Genomic DNA, 16,323 nt, shown 5'->3' on the forward strand with positions numbered 1-16,323 from the left:
GCTTTTCATTGGAAGAGAACTTGGTGACTATGCCTTTATGCAAACTTCCTCCATTCGCTGGGTCGGCTAAATCTGATAACTCAGCAGGTCAGCTGCTTAGCAAGCTTCATGTTGTCTTGGGCTTAGTCCGGACTGCAGTTCTTAGTGACTATTGGTAGAAGTAAACATCCGGTTTGGGCATATAAATATTTTTTTAAATTTTGCTCTGAAAAACATTGTTGTATTCTTGAGATAAATTCGTAATATGATCAATGCTAACTTCTGGCCAATTTCCCCTAATCAACTTCTTAATAAATTATATTGCTCAGTGTAGCTAGCCTAAACCACAATTTGGCTACTGTATGTGTGTGTGCATAACTTAATGGTGGGTGTGTGAAACTTGACGTGAACGCTGCTGGCGGAAAATGCTCATTTCTGGATGTAGAACAGAACAGAAGCAGAAATAAACAGTAATTGGCACCGCAGCAGCTGATTAGAACAATGAATGCGTCGTTAATTTTAGCAACGTAATTTTTTTATGAGCGTGAGTTTATGAGGGTGTGAAAACTTTGAAAAAAGGCGACAGCGTGTGAAACGATGGCCATGTTTTGTAAAATAAAACTGTTGAAATTTAACAAAAATAAAAAAATTACAGAAGTTCTACTCATCACTATTAATCATTTTCTGATAAGTGAGAAATGTCTGAAACCTTCATTCAATCAGGTTATCATTGTAATCCTATACTGTCTGTTGTTTGGAAATTGTCAGTGATTGATGTGTTTTCACTTTTTTGTTACTGAAAGAGGAACGCACTTTCACACAATTGATCATGGATCAAAACAATCGATTCTCGGTGAAGCCGGTTGCCTATTTGAACGGTATCGAGAGCTTTGAAGGGGAAATTGATAACATTGACGTTGTCAACCGTAGCTGAGTGCCTTTGGGAAAATGATATTCACATTTTTGTATCGTTTCTTTGAGATTGAGTCTTCAATTGGTTGTTACGATTCAACTTTTTTCAAATAAAAGCAGAATAAAATTTAATGTTATTTTTTTTGTTGTTGAACTATATATTTTTATAGATTTAATAAAAAAATGTTTTATTGAATCGCAAACATGATTGAATCACCTATATATTCGGTCACACTCGCTCTTCAACCACTCAAAAACAACATTTCCTCTAAAGCTTCCTCCTCACACCCACTGATTTAGTGCCCACCACCCACCTTAAAATGCACTGCCACTCTGCCTTCAAGTGCAATTTCAAATTAACCTATCGCTCTTTTCACTCCATCGGAGCGGCCGTGTGCCATTTGCAATAAAACCGATCGTCAATCAGGTGCCATTTCGCCGAAAGAGCATTTCCGCCAAGAAGCAGCAAATAGGTACTGGCCCTGGCCATGGTCGGCAGTAAATAACAGCTGCTGGCACTGGAAAGTAATTAAACAGCCGCCACTCAGACCCGGGCCAATAAATTTCCACATCCTGTCGATGCTGCCGCCTTGACTCTTTGAGCACAGCTTGTTTGGGAACATTTTCCGGGAGGAGGGTTTTAAAAAGAGAGTATTTTAGAGTGTTCACTAAGATTTCGATGTTTGAACTTGTACCTTTTCAACAGTTTAGTCAAATTAACCCTTATCATACTATTTTCTAGTAAGTTTCCTTTGGGGTTGGGTTTTCCATTTTTTGTTTCTTATTTATTTAATTTTAGTTTTCAACACATTTGAGTTCCTAATTTTTCAAAATAACAATAAAAACCCGTAGACCCATCGAATGCAACCTGATGCATAAAATTTAGCTTGCACTTTTTTGAGATATTTTAGTTTTATAATTGCATTTTTCTACCTTAAAATGGTTGAATTGCAGCGGTAAAAAACTGATTTTGTGGGTCTCTCAGATTATTTTTAATAAAATTGGTCGTAAAAGGCATAGATTGCGAGATTTTTTTATGTTTTCGACAAAGTTGCTTGGATTGGCACGCACAAAAAATATCTAGAAGAGAAAAAAATCCCTAAAATAAATATTCCAGAAAAATTCAAACGCCCTAATCGTGAACCACTTTAATTTTCAGTCTAGTTAAAAGTTGTCCCTTTCCATTTGAACAACTCTTCAAAAACAAAACAAAATTCGTTAAATTAAATTTCTATTTATTTTGTAACCTGGATGGCTGGTTGATGTCTTTTTTTGATAAATGAAAAAAAACGAATTAATTACAAACGATTTTTTATAAAGTCAGAAGTTTGAATGTTCTTCAAGAAGTACTTTTCAATTAATTTTGAAAAGTTTTAATAGTTCGATAGCTGTAGAACAATATTGATAATTAGTAATATTTAAATACTTTAAAAGTGGCGTGTTTTTCTCAACGAAATTGAGTTCAAATTGGATAACGGACTGCATTATCTCATTCTTGGACAATTTTACCCCAAAAATAGTTAACTTAAGTTTTTAACTATCAGTTTTAAAGTATTTTTTGATACATTATTACAAAATATGTTCTAATTTTCAGGCATTTTCAAGTAAAACAAGTGTTTAGTACATCTAGAATTTTTGCTTCAATATTGGTTTTGGAGACAACAAAATTGTAATTGCCATAAAAAATCAATTTCTTATAACATGGAACATTTTGTTGTCTTAAAACCTCAAATTTATGTACATTTTATTGAAAGTTGATTAACTTTTTCAAACATCCATTTTATATAAAAAAAAATTCAAACAAGCATTCAATAAAGAATAGAAAATGAAATTATAAAAATAATTCCAAATTCCATCCATTCAATTTAACAAAATCAATTCAATTTGCACATTTTAAGTTAATTTTTTTTACAAAATATAGTCACTGCGTTTTTTTTTTCAATTACAGTTTTCATGAAACTTTTTAATAAAGTACAATTGAATTTTTGGTTTTTAAAAATTTACATGGAATAAACCTTGTGCGGCCTACTTCAGCACATATTTTAAATATAATATATATGTTGAGACAAGTCTTAACGTTAGAACTAAATTTAAAAATACATTAAGGTTTAAGGTTCTCAAATATGTTTAAACCAATTATAATAAGCCATCGTTATCCACATATGAAAAGGGTTGAAATCGGTGATTTGTTCGGGTTGACTTTAATTATTGTTATTGAAAAGATTGGAGTATTTTACAAACTTTTCAATTTTTAAACATTGAAAATCGGACCAGTAATTTCCAAGAAATCGGAAGTTGAAAAATGATTGTTAATTGGAAGACACCTTAAACTTATTTTTCTTATTTTGATTCTTTACATGATTAAATCTCAGCAATTAATTGTTTACTTTTCATAGCCTAAAAATGAAAATAGAGGAGAGTATTGTCTCATCATTTCAATAAAAAAAAAGCAATTTGAGAACTGAACACTATTTAAAAATCACAAATATTCTTATTTATACTCAAAAATAATGTTTAAATGGCTTCATCTTTATAACAGTTTATTCATCAGAAAATTGTAGAGAAATGTTCGATTAAAATTTATTTCTGATTTTATCTTCCTTTTGAATTTTAGAATATTGAATATTTTTTTAGTAAATTGCCCTTTTTTGCTCTTTAAACACATTAAAAAAATCTGTTTAAGGGATTTTCACTTTTTATGAACAATGATAAAAAATTAACACTATTTCAGGAGTGTAACCATAATTCCAAATTGTCCTCTTTATTACCTACAACTTTGCGCAATAAACCAAAGTGATTAAACATTTTTAACATTAGTTTTAATAGCTGCAAAAAAAAAAATTAAATCTGCTGAAATTTGCTAATTTGATGGAGAACTCCTATTAATAATTATTTAATTTAGTATTAATTCGGTCCAAATTGTTATTTGATTTCAAGAATTTAAAAGATATTTGATACTATAATAAAAGCTACCATAATTGAAAATGGAATACTAGCAAGACAAAACTTTTGAGATAGGTGGAAACACAGGGAAAATTCAAAATGAAACAAATTGATAACCAGAGGGTTAAGCATCGATTTTCCACCAACGTTTCACCGGCTTCAAAGTCATTGACTTCCCTGGCAGACGTTATCTTGGGGAGGTCGGAATGCCTCCTTCAAGGAAGCTAAATTGAACTGTAAAATATTAAATTATGTAGGAAGAAGGTCGTTAAATTTTGCACAACTTCTACTCTGCCCATGTTCGCATAAATGTCCCATTTGCAAAAACTGGATGTCTTCCAGATTTAGAGAACAAAGTGTTGGATATTTCAGATTTTTCTGAAATAGCACACGATTTTGAACTAATCTGCATCAATAAGTCTAAAGTGATGAACATACATATAGGACATTTATGCGAACAGGGTCAGTAATCTTCCGATGCCGAAATGCCAAAAGGCCAACATCGCTTAGGTCTTAATTGTTTGCGAACCTTGATTGGAAGATTCCCCGAAGGGAAAAGCCCGTCCTCCCGCCCTAAAAGTAGTCTGATGAGACGTTTTACGACGCATGTGGTGCTGGCTATCACTTTTACGGTTATGAAGTTGTAGATGTGGAGCAGATTTTACGATATTTACTCTGAGTGTGTGTGTGTGCGTGCGTGCGAAATGTTTGCTTTCATTGACCCGCATGATGAAAATGTTATGTTTTCTGAACGCAAAGAGAGAAAATAAACGTTTCCTGTGTAGTGTGTTCTGTTTCTGGGTATATGCAAAAGAAACAGACATGAAGTAAATAGAACATAAGTTTTTAATTATTTTCAATAACATACCGACCCAGCTGGGAAAGCTCACTTAAGAAATTCACTTTAACCCTTAATGATCCAAATCCATAAACTAACTACTGAGCAAGTTAATAATTACAAAAAAATTAAAACTAGAAAATGTAGTTCAAATCTCATAAGGTTCAGCTTAATTACGCAACTTACATCAACAAAGGTTTTACTTTAAAACAATTTTCCTAGCAGTGTTTCGCTAATTTCCGTTGCCTCGAATAGCAGTGCTTTGGCGAAAATCGTATTCGGATGATGATGATGCCTGTGTGTGCTAGCTTGACGGATGGTTCAATTATCTGTAATTTTTGTTTGGGTTTGCTTCGAGCTTTAAGCAGAAGAAGGTAATCTTTGCTTGAACCAGGCCAAATAGCAACGCTTAAGAGTTACACAATGGCAATGGTTTCGTACCCTAATGATCTTCCAACTATGGGTATAACAAGACAATTTCCCATTCTGAGCCAGAATAATCGAGAAAATCTTCAAGTCGCGTGTCTGAACACCACCACCCGGCTTCGGCCAAGAAAGCTGCGGGCAACGTGAGTTAATTGAAGCAAATTGGATAAACATACATCTATGAGGGTCGTATTGTTGCTGACAATTGAGGTGTTTATTTGGATTACATGATCGCTGATCCGCCATGGAAACCATCTGGATTGGTTTCAGGGTGATAGATTGCAGTCTCGTCATCGAACACGTCAATAACGATAAAATATTTCCCAAAAAATTCCATGCCCCAAATGTAAACCACCTGATGCAGCAGAAGCAGCAGCAGCTTAGGCAAGATAGTCGATAACCCGTCGCGGGAGCGTCACAACGATGGTGTGAGTCAGATAACGAGTTTGTTGAGCGCGATGGACACTGTTTTTGCGTTCGTTGACTGTCGAGCGCTAGGTGGATATCCACAGAAAAGCGGGGCAAAACAAATTTTGAGGTAAACAGCAAGATGCTTTGGCAGTACTCTGATTCACTGCAGCTTTCGAAGTGTGTTGATTTGTAAACTGGTTAATTTTAGGGAATTTCACAAGTATACATTGTTGTTTTTAGAAAAGCGATGTTTAAACTAGGTCTGTTAGAAGATCAGCGGTTATGAAGTGAGTTAAGAACAATGCAGCCATTTATATGATTTTCCATTTGTTAAGGCCACTGCTGTAGTGACCGTTTGACTTCAAGACAACTTATGCTAGAGTGCCTGCAGTGGATGTCCGTTAGGCAGCGCATCGAATACAACACCTTAGTTTTTGTGTTTAGGATTAGGAAAGGGATGGCCCCAAAATACTTGACGGAAACGGTGGTACACGGAAGTGACATTCATCAGTACAACACAAGACAAGCTGACGACCTCAGACTGCTGCAATGCAAGAAGACTTGCACCCAGAACTCTCTACTTTATAAAGGATACAACCTGTTTAATCAACTCCCCGACGAAGCTAAGCTCACCAGCAACATCAACGAGTTCAAGAGGCACTGCAAGACTTTCGTTTTACGAAGACCACTGGAGTAGGTACCCACGATTGTACTGTGAGGAAGAGCATGTTATGACGGCCGGCCATCTTCATTATCGGTACAAATCGCATGGGATTTACCTTGGGCCGCATATGAAAAAGTTTGATCAAAAGTAACGCGAATCTGGGCGCGGTTTTAACCCTATGTGCTCATATGTGTGTGAGATAGCAAATGATCTCAAATCCCTAAATAGGAGAAAAGGAAGCAGCAGCGAGTGACATAAAAGACTCAACATAGGATTTGTATGAGCGCCTTGAGGTGATGTAATGAGAGAAACGGATGGGCATACACGGAAGTCGAGTAAGATTTAAGGATACTCTCAAGCACTGGAATAGAATTATCGAAAGATATCTGCTCGTAAACCTTCCATACTACAAATAATGTGTATGGGCAAGAGGTGGGCCATCCAAGGAAAAAAAAAAATTCCAAAACAAATAAAAATCAATTCAAATTTGTCAACATAAAGATAGCGAGTTTTTTTTCTAGAGTGTGTCATTAATGGGCCTCAAATTGCCTCAAATTTTCATAAAATCGATATAAAATGACTTTGTTGCACTTCAAAATGGGTCAAACATATTGTGGAATGGTTTCACTTACATAAAAAACAAAAATTTTTAAAACCATTGATTATTTTTGCATCAGCCTCCAACACGTATTCTCACTCAGGCCAAAAAGTAGGGAATTTTATGCACTATAAGTATATGGCACAGCATGTCAAAAAGACAAAGGTCGATACCAAAAGGACAAGAGACATAAAGTTGGCAGGACAAAAAGTCAAAATTTGATTTGGGAATTCAAAAATAGGCACTTGCATTTGGGAATTCAAAAATAGGCACTTAAAAAATGATTTAAAAATAATTATATCCCTATTTCAGCAAAACATTTTTAAGGTTTCCATTATTTCAGGTAAGAGCAGTTCTTTGAAAAAGTCTGAAATCACAAATATTTTTAGGAATGTTATATACTTTCGAGATATTTCTTTCTATTTCTGAAAAATTTGTATGATTTTTTTTCGCTTTCTACATTTAATCTAAATGAGTTTATTTTGCATTGTTTTGAGTTACAACATATTTTCAAATAAATTAATTGCTTGTGGGTTTCTCAATTATATTACATAAGCAGTGCTTTGGAAAAATGTAAAAAAAAGTTTTATGATTATTTTTGTTTCTGTTATATTTGTGTAAGTTTTTAATTTTGTTCAGATTTATTTTTATTATTTAATTCATTCGTTCAATTCAGCAGATATTTTTTTTATATATTCTAAATAATTCATTTTTGTACAATCAGTAATTTATTTGTAAGATTTTCCATTCTTTCAATAATGGATAGATCCCCAAAAAGTTATTTTCAGAAAAGTCTTATTTTAAACATATTTCAATTAAACTTAAGGGTACACAGCAACCAAGAAAGTTGTTTCCTGAAATGATTTGATTATTAAAATTGACAAATTTTGTTGTAAATCTTTATGGAAATAGTTGCTTTGGGGATGAATAAAAAATCATATCGATAGTTTCCTTAGTTTTGATGATACTAAAATGTCTGTAACTAAAATCTGGATGCAAAAGCTCTGGTTGATGTGCACCGTTAAATGTGTTCCTAAATAATTTTAATAATATTTGTGGTATTTTTTTATTTTTAAGGTAATCATTTTTATTTTTTACAAGCCTAACCCCGACAAACTTCGTCTTGTCATTTTTTCACTTCTTGACGTTTTTAGCCTCCTGTGATCAAAATTTGATTTTACGCAGCTTTTCCCATACAATCTGCAGATCTTCCGGAATCGGTTCTGAAGTGGCCAAAGTTGTCCTCTTTAGCGTAAGAACCTTCCTTGGGCTTATACGAACCCAACGCAGCAAAGAGCGCTCCGATCCGACTTTCCGTTATGAACTGATGCGCGTTCGAACAAAACCTTCGTAATTTTTTATATATATAGATGTCAAAATACCCAATCTTGTCTCAGTTTTTGTGAGTTTTTCTAGTCATTCAAAAATGATTTTTTTTTTGTTCCAGAGCTTGTTTTGTTGTTTGAAAAAAAAAAAACAATTATCTCAGATTCATCAAGGCCGTTGCAGATATTTTGTTTTGAAGTTTATGTTTCTCCACTCTGTCTAAAGTCGAGTGAGGGGAGTTGTAAAAAAAAAAAACAATAAAAAATTAATTTCAATCCATGGGTTTTCACACAAACTTGCAATATATGGTAAGCAACGCATGAAAATGCATTTTAAATTGCTTTCAGTTGATTGGCCTTCCAATTTCTTTTACTTTTTTTGAAGGTTGAAAACATCCTGACTTAAAAATTCCATTTGAAGGTTGTGAAACAGAAATATTATGCTTAATTTAAAAAAAAACCTTAAACAAATTTTCGACCATTTGTTTTTCAACCTTCTACTGCAATTGATAATTTCGATAATTTTTTTTAATAATTTAATCATTGGTGTGTTTTTTTAAATAACAAATAAATTTTTGGTTCGAGTTTACTTGACCCAATATATTTATAATGTTTTGTAATTTGCTTTCTCCCAATTTTTGTTTGGCATTTTGTTTACATTTTTGTCAAATTACAAAACTCAAGACTTGGATTTTAGTTATTTATTTGAATTTCCAATAACATGACCTATTTGAAAATTGTTGTAAAGATGATCACAAATTGCTTCCGGCATGATAACAGATTCAGATTGATTGATGAATGCCGGAAAAATTTAAATATATTTTAAACAATTTATAACATTTTATTTTTTTATATTTTTAAGTTTTGTTTAATGTGTGATCTCATGTCAATGTCAATGTCAACAAATATAAAAAAAATGAAAAATAAATGTTTTGGAATCGTAGCAGATTGAAATTTTAAAATCGATTGAAATGCTTAAATTAAAAATTCTTTTATAATAATGTTTATAATGGTAATTAAATTTAGTTTTGGGTTTACTTAAAAATATTTGTTTTCCATTTGTTGTTGTATGATTGCTTCAACTTTTAATTATATTTATTATTAAATAAAACTAGTTTAAATGCTTGTTTATTAGATCACTTTAGAATTCAGTTATTTTTTATCATCTTAGCTCAGACCAAAGTTTATGTCGCTATAGCTATAAATGCTATGCGTGACACAAATAAAGTGGGATCAAGTCTCTTCATCTTCTAATATTTTTTTTTTAATTTGGCCTCCTTCTTCATCTTAAAAAATCTTTTATAACTCTTCTCAAGGAAACAATTTAAATTTTTCAGATTTCATAATCTTTAAAACATGTATTTTTTTTAATCTTTAATGTTTTGCACTCCGTTGATTTAAAAGGTAAGTCAAAAATAGAAAAAAAAACAATTCTGATTCTGATTTTTATTAATTTAATGATTCCATAAAAATGTACAATCAACTAGACCAACACGGACACACGAGGCAAAAGGAGACAGCTGCTTTAGCCTTGTTCTATTCGTATAACTATTTAGGGAAGAGGGACTCCCTAAATATATGAATTTTTGATTTTATTCTGAACGCATGACTGCAACTTTTTTTTAAAGTAAATAACAGAAATACCTGATTATATATGGAAGCATTCACGGTTTCATTTAGCATAAAAAGTCGTTTCCTACCAGTATTGATTAATTATTGAAGAATAAATCATCAAACATCTGAATGTAAATGTTTAGCAGGTTTGCCTAAGATCAATTCTTATACCATAAGGAAGTCCAAATAAGGAAACATATTCTTCGATGATGTACTGTGCATTTAGCATATCCCATTGTTCATATTGAAGCAATACCGGACATACTTCAAGGATGCCTCATCATAACTGTTTATCTAAGCCATAGTTTATCATCTCTATCAAGTGAGCTCGTGCCCAGCTCGTGCTATCCTTCCCCGCCCAGCCTAACTCCCTTCTTCCTCACGCTCTCTGACTCAGCCCCGTGTATTAATAAATCATTAAAAGAATTGCATAACCCACTCTGCGGCACTAACCAACCCTGACTTAAAGCTGCGCGCGCGCGCACATACCACGAATGCAAATCACCTCTCCTCCGTACGACGCCAACAAGTTGTGTTCTACAACCCAACAACCCGCTGTGTACTTACTGGTCCACGATCCAACATGATTGCTGCTCAAGGTGTGCTGCTGCCTTTCAAAGATGCTGCCAGCGGTTTCGCTGGTGACCTCGATTCTTGGCTGGGGTTTTGCTAGAAGGTTTTTTTTTTCTCTGGAGGTGGTTACACGCAACAGATTAAGCACATTTAATTCTTCTTTGCGTTTGGGGTGACGAAGCTTCCACTTGTGTAACCCACGTGCACTTCTTCAGCTGCTTCGTGCTGAGTAGTACGGGTTTGCTCACCAAATGAACACAATGCACACACTTATCAAACACCTCGATTGCACATGTACACGAAAGGAATTACTTTCAATTGCAATTACTGCGCTCACAACAATTGCTCAGTCTTCTTTCTTCAGCAAACAACGGTGCTTCTATGCTTTATGAACTCTGTATGGTAGATATTGCTCACAAGAAATCACCTCTTTGCACACACACTCCGCGTGTGAACCTGTGTGAATCTTCTCCGCTTTATCTGGATCAATTGGTTTTACCGGATGAACTTGTTCTGTTTCAGCTACGGCACCAGCTTCTTACATCTTGCGTTCTGCTTCCCAACCTGGATAGCTTCCCAAATCTAACGCGTTGAACTCTTCAGGAAGATTCCCGCTACGCTTGAGGTTACTTGGAACTCAGAACGAAACGCAAACTGCTGCACAAAACTGTCGAACTTCTTGTCACATTTCCGGTCAACCGAACACTCGAAACTCTCGAACCGAACGAACTCCTCCAACTGCGCGTGGTGGCTGCTAGGAGTCGACTAAGAACCGTCAACGATTTCTTCGAACCCGTTCGCTGAGGTTTCCTTTGTTGAGTGTTGATTCTTGCGCGAGCTCGCTCTCCCGAGTACTCTCTCGCGCGCGGACTCTCCGAGTCTGTTATGTTGTCGTGACTTGGCGTGACTCACGACAACAACAGCAACAACACTGAAAACTGCAGTTCCTCAGGTGAAGTCGAACCGGTTTGCTTTCTTCGACAGCTGAGGCTTGTTGTTGTTGAGGTTGTTGTTGGGGCACACGTGCTGGAGCGCGCGCGGGTTCTAGCTCTAATTTAGCGGAGTGTTCGACCTGCGGGAGAAGCGAGAGGAAAGAAAGGGGAACAGATATAGCATTACTTGGCCTAGAAGGGAGCGTGGTTGAGCGGGTTGAACATTTTAAGGTGGTGCAGAGAGTTTGAGAAAGGGGAGTTCAATACGCGACGGGGTGTAATGGAACAAATTGGCCGCTAGGGAAATGAGTGCGTTTGGAGTTCCTGGTTCTACGGGGATGGGTATAATGTAAACACACCAGCACTCCACCAGAGCACTTTAAGTTGCTTTATGTAGGCTAATGGAAGTGAGTGCGAGTGAGCAAAGTGCGCGGTTGAACAGCTGATGCAAGTTTGGATCGTGCTTGCTGGCTGGCTGGCTGCTGCTTTGTTTACATTTGTTTTTGAGAGGTGTTTGCACTAAACCAAGCTCGTTGATAAACGATTAGCGTGCGAAGCGATATGGAGTAGACGATTGGGGATTAGGGAGCAAAAGAGTTGTTTATTTAAAGAGTTTTGTGTGGATTCCGATGATTTCTAATCTCATGTTTAATGAAAAATGTGAAAATTATGAAAAGAATAAGATTTTTTATGTGGTTTATTTTGAACATTGATCATTTAAACATTTGAACATTCATCTGTGAACAAGTTCGAAATTATTTGATTTTTAACTATTCTTCTTTTTTTTTAATTTTTAAAAACGTTATGTAAAAATTAAACAAAAATCAAATTAATGTTCTAGACAAAGAAAAACTAAATGTTTAAGGAATATAGATTGATTCAAGTGATCCTATTGTAATCCTAATTGTATTCGTAATAAGTACAGTCTAGTCTCGATTATTTGAAGTGTCGATTATCCGAAGGTTTGTATGGGACTTCAGATAATCGAATCATGATTTTTTATTCCTTTTTTACAAACTTGCTTACTTTTAACAACAAATTTGAGATCTGCGACTGCATTTCAGTCCAATTTGATAGTTTCATTGCTTTATAAATTACCAAATGCATATTTTCAAATAACTTTACCGGCCTTTTTGTACACCATCTTGATTTTTTTTTAAATCAATTTAGAGAAGTTTAAGGATCACATTGAAAATGCATTTTACATTAGTTATTTTTGCAATCATTAGATTTCAATAAAAAATGACGAAAACAAAAATTTCAACGAAAAAAACTTTTTGCGGTACTGTACATCCAAAATCCAAAAAAATTCAAAAGATTTTTTGAAAAAACCCAAACATGCTAAATCGCAGGGAAATGCCTTTTAAAGTTGCACTTGAATTTATATTGAAATTTTGAAGTTTTTTGAAGCAATATATTTTCGCCCCCTGACTTTTCGAGCGGTATTTTGTCCCGGTTTTCCCATAATTGGAAAAAATACATTTTTTTTTATCTGGAAATTCAAATTTGGTTGAACAGTTGAATACTTAGTTTTCGATAGAAATTTTTTAACATAGTTTTTTTTTTGCATACATAAGCATGTTTTAGGCTTATGAGGGACATTTTTTAAATTTTAGTTTACAGATCCGCAAAATGTCTGGCGCTTGCTGTAATATCTAAGTATTTTTTTTTTAAGATTGGGTATTATATTAACGCAACTTATTGATTCAAAAGGTGACTAATGCATTGACATTTGGATCAAATCAGAACAAACATAACGAGTTAAGACAAATATTAAAGCCATTTTTTGCTTTTTTTTTATTTTTTTATTGATTTCGGTTTGAACAAGAACAAAACAAAACAAATATTACATCGATTTCAAAATTTATTGCATTAAACTTTCCTGTTCCTGTCCTTCCCTTATTCAGTCTGTAGTCCCAATTTTCCCTAGTTGGCGGTATTGACTTAGAGATAATTTGTAATGTTGTTTTATGTAAAAAATAACAAATTCTAAACTTAACTAAAATTTACCGTTGACTAGATGCCATTGTATTTACTGCCGTTTTTTTTTAAATATTTTTTAAGACATTTTAAAAGCTTACTCGTCATGTCATATAAAAAATAAATATAAATATTTATAAGAGACTTATTCAATTCAATTGGGTACAAAACTGTGGTCCGTTTAAAATCCAAATCACAACAAAGAACAAAAAATCCATGTTTGATATCTTTTAAGCTATCTTGTTTAGATTATAATCAATTAACAGTTTTAAGCTCATCCTATGATTTTAAGCTTGGAAAACATAACAAATATAATTAAAACATGGATTTATGACTGTTTCAAAAATATCCCAGGATTCTGGGAATTCCCGGAACTGAAAATATTTTTCCCGTTTCCCGAAAACCGGGAAATTCCAAACCCTGGGAAAAAATGGACGCACTTAAAATGTGTTATATTTTTTTTTGTTTTATAACATTAAAATAAGGCTTGAAAGTAGAAGTAAATAAAATTTCATTGGTTCATTTGTTGAGAAATAAAAATGGCTGAGGCCAAAAAAAGCTATTAAAACGTTTTTGTTTGATTTTTTTAAAGTGACCAATGCTGCATATACTTTCAACACAAAATCTGAAACTCTTAAACATTTTGAGCTGCAATTTTATGAAAAGCATCTCTTTTTCGAATGAAAAAAAAAGAAAGTGTCGTACCGCCCTTCCAACACTAGATTTATAGATGACCCCTTTTGAATATTATTCCCAAGAATTTCAAACCACAGAACGTAGAATTTTGCAGATTTTTTAAAATTTAGCTTATTTTACTTTTTTTTTGTATAAAAAAAATATTAATGAATTTGTTAAATTTGAGGACATACAATTTTATTTTTTTTTTCTCAAAAATGCGAGAATCAGACACATTTGTGGTTTACAGGATGGATCAACTCTTTTGGGAAAATACAAAAACCTTGCATCGAATCAAATTTATGAAAAGTAGTCTAAACGACCAAACTTTCAAAAATCAAATGATTTTACAGACAATTTGTCATAAAAGTCTCCATATTGACCATTGTCTTATTGACTATGTCTTATCCTGCTAAAGATGCAATTGATTTAAAAATGTTTGTTGAATGTTTTTATTTAATATCTGAAATACAATTGTTTAAAAAAAATACATGTATTGAATTTATTCAAAAAAAAAAAAACTCACATGGATTCGTTATCAGGAACCAAAATTGTCCTTAAGAACATAGTTTGAGAAAAATTTAAGAGGGGTCTTATGGGTACGAATTGATAGAAAACGTCAAGAATACGGTTCAACATTAAATTGGCAGTTTACTCCCCAAATTGATTTATTTTATGAAATTAGAAAGCACATCAGTTTGAGGTAAGCTCCAATTCTATTAGTTACGTTATAGGTATTTCCATCCTTTTTGGAAAAATTACAGTACATTGAACATAAAACAAGTTTTTTTTTGCCAAAAATTCAAATGTTTCCAAAACATTTGCAAACTAAAAAAAAACAACGCAATTTAAATGGAAATCATCAATAGGAATGAAATATTTTGCCATGATTTTTTTTAAAAAGAGTGGCAAAAATGGAATCGCATTCTTACATAATTCCCTTACATTATTGTTATCCATTAAGTTTTTATCAAATATCTATTAAAGCATATAAAATGAAACAAACATAACGTGCAAACAAAGTGCGAGTGCAAATGATGCAAATTCCATAACAACGAGCAAGTGGCCTCAAAAAAGTCACATCGTAGCCAAACCACGAACTAGCAGAGGTTTCTTCGCAGTTTACGTTCCGGGTTTGGTTGTTTGGTTTGGCCCAAGACGACAACCAAAAGAAGCAGGAAAGCAGTGCTAGGTTTTGTCTTGAATCCAAGTGCAACCGGGAACATTGTCACATGGAAATCTTGGTTGGCAAAGCTCCATACTGAAATTTAAAATATTTTTTTAAACGTTGTTTTCATTTCTAGATTAAATTTTCAAAACAACCTATCCCTCATGGGTTTCCTATGCAGATAGGGCCTTTTGAAAATTTAATCGAGATTTCTAAAATTAAAGTTTTGTTTTGTGTCAAATGTTAAAAACTCAAATTTGAACATTTTCAGTCTTAAACATCATAAACAGCTGTTCTGCAAATTTGTGGTCGTTCGTTGAAACCTCCCATGATCTATGACTTGTGCTCTATTTATCTTCTGTTAGGAATTTCAAGCTGCACAAACAGCGTTCCGGAGAAAATGAGCAAAGGAATTGTCCAATTAGTCATTTCACGTTTTTAATTTAACCGCCCATCGCACCCAGTTATGCAAAACGTGAATGCATTTTCTGTTTTTAGGAGGTTTGCCCTACGTTCTATACAGCTGAGGTGATTTATGTTTGAGTCAAGCCGGTCAGCCGGTTTGTGTTGGCAGTCGTCCCGTCGGTGGTGTTTAGAGATGTTTCGGGAGGAATTTTCCCTTACATTTTCCAAGAAGATGGGAACATTTTTCCCGAGGAAAATGAATGGAGATCTAATGAGCGTTTGGCATCTAGGTCAAATCGTTGACTAAGCTGTGCCAGATGACGATGGTGGCCGCTGACTGGGTTGTAAATCAAAATATTTCTTTGCGGGTGCTGATGGATGGAAAGATGCTGGGATGTGGGAAGCTACTCAACTAGTTTGTTCTAATGAGTCGATTAGTGGTTAACACGCGTTGATTGCTGGTTAGGGATTGCATAAGATGCGTGGGAGTGTGAATGTGTAATATGGATTTATTAACTTATACATTTTGGTGTTGTTTTATGTGAGAATAATATTTTAGAAAAAACTCTTAAATTGTAATGTATAACGTGTATTTCATGAGAAGTGAAGGGAATTATATATTAATTGCTGTGATATTGTAACATTTTATTTGTTATTAAAATATTAAAATTTAATAATATTATGAGTTTGTGACAGATTACAACTTTAATTCGCAAGACATAATAAGGTTCGATGATTCCAATTTGAGAATTCCCAATTTTCTGCGCAATTTAATGCAGAATCATAAAGTGGAAACCATACGCTCCACATTAGCATTTCTGATACAGAAGAATAACAATTTTCATTGTTTCGATCCTCGTTTAATCTTCAAAGAATGGGG

General features: G+C 33.8%; 1 protein-coding gene across 2 annotated transcripts in view; it reads right to left on the minus strand.

The window, feature by feature from the left end:
- The window catches only part of LOC6036162 (dual specificity tyrosine-phosphorylation-regulated kinase 2), a 178,123-nt gene that overhangs the window by 67,448 nt on the left and 94,352 nt on the right, over positions 1 to 16,323 (minus strand). For both annotated transcript variants that reach the window (XR_005277073.1, XM_038252068.1), the window contains exon 2: positions 10,278 to 11,355. Coding sequence is in view for 1 of the 2 variants with exons in the window: in XM_038252068.1 (XP_038107996.1) it covers positions 10,278 to 10,295 (18 nt within the window). In the remaining variant the exon portion in view is untranslated. The remainder of the gene's footprint in view (positions 1 to 10,277; positions 11,356 to 16,323) is intronic.

The sequence above is a fragment of the Culex quinquefasciatus genome, chromosome 2, assembly GCF_015732765.1.
Source record: "Culex quinquefasciatus strain JHB chromosome 2, VPISU_Cqui_1.0_pri_paternal, whole genome shotgun sequence".
Classification (NCBI taxonomy): domain Eukaryota; kingdom Metazoa; phylum Arthropoda; class Insecta; order Diptera; family Culicidae; genus Culex; species Culex quinquefasciatus.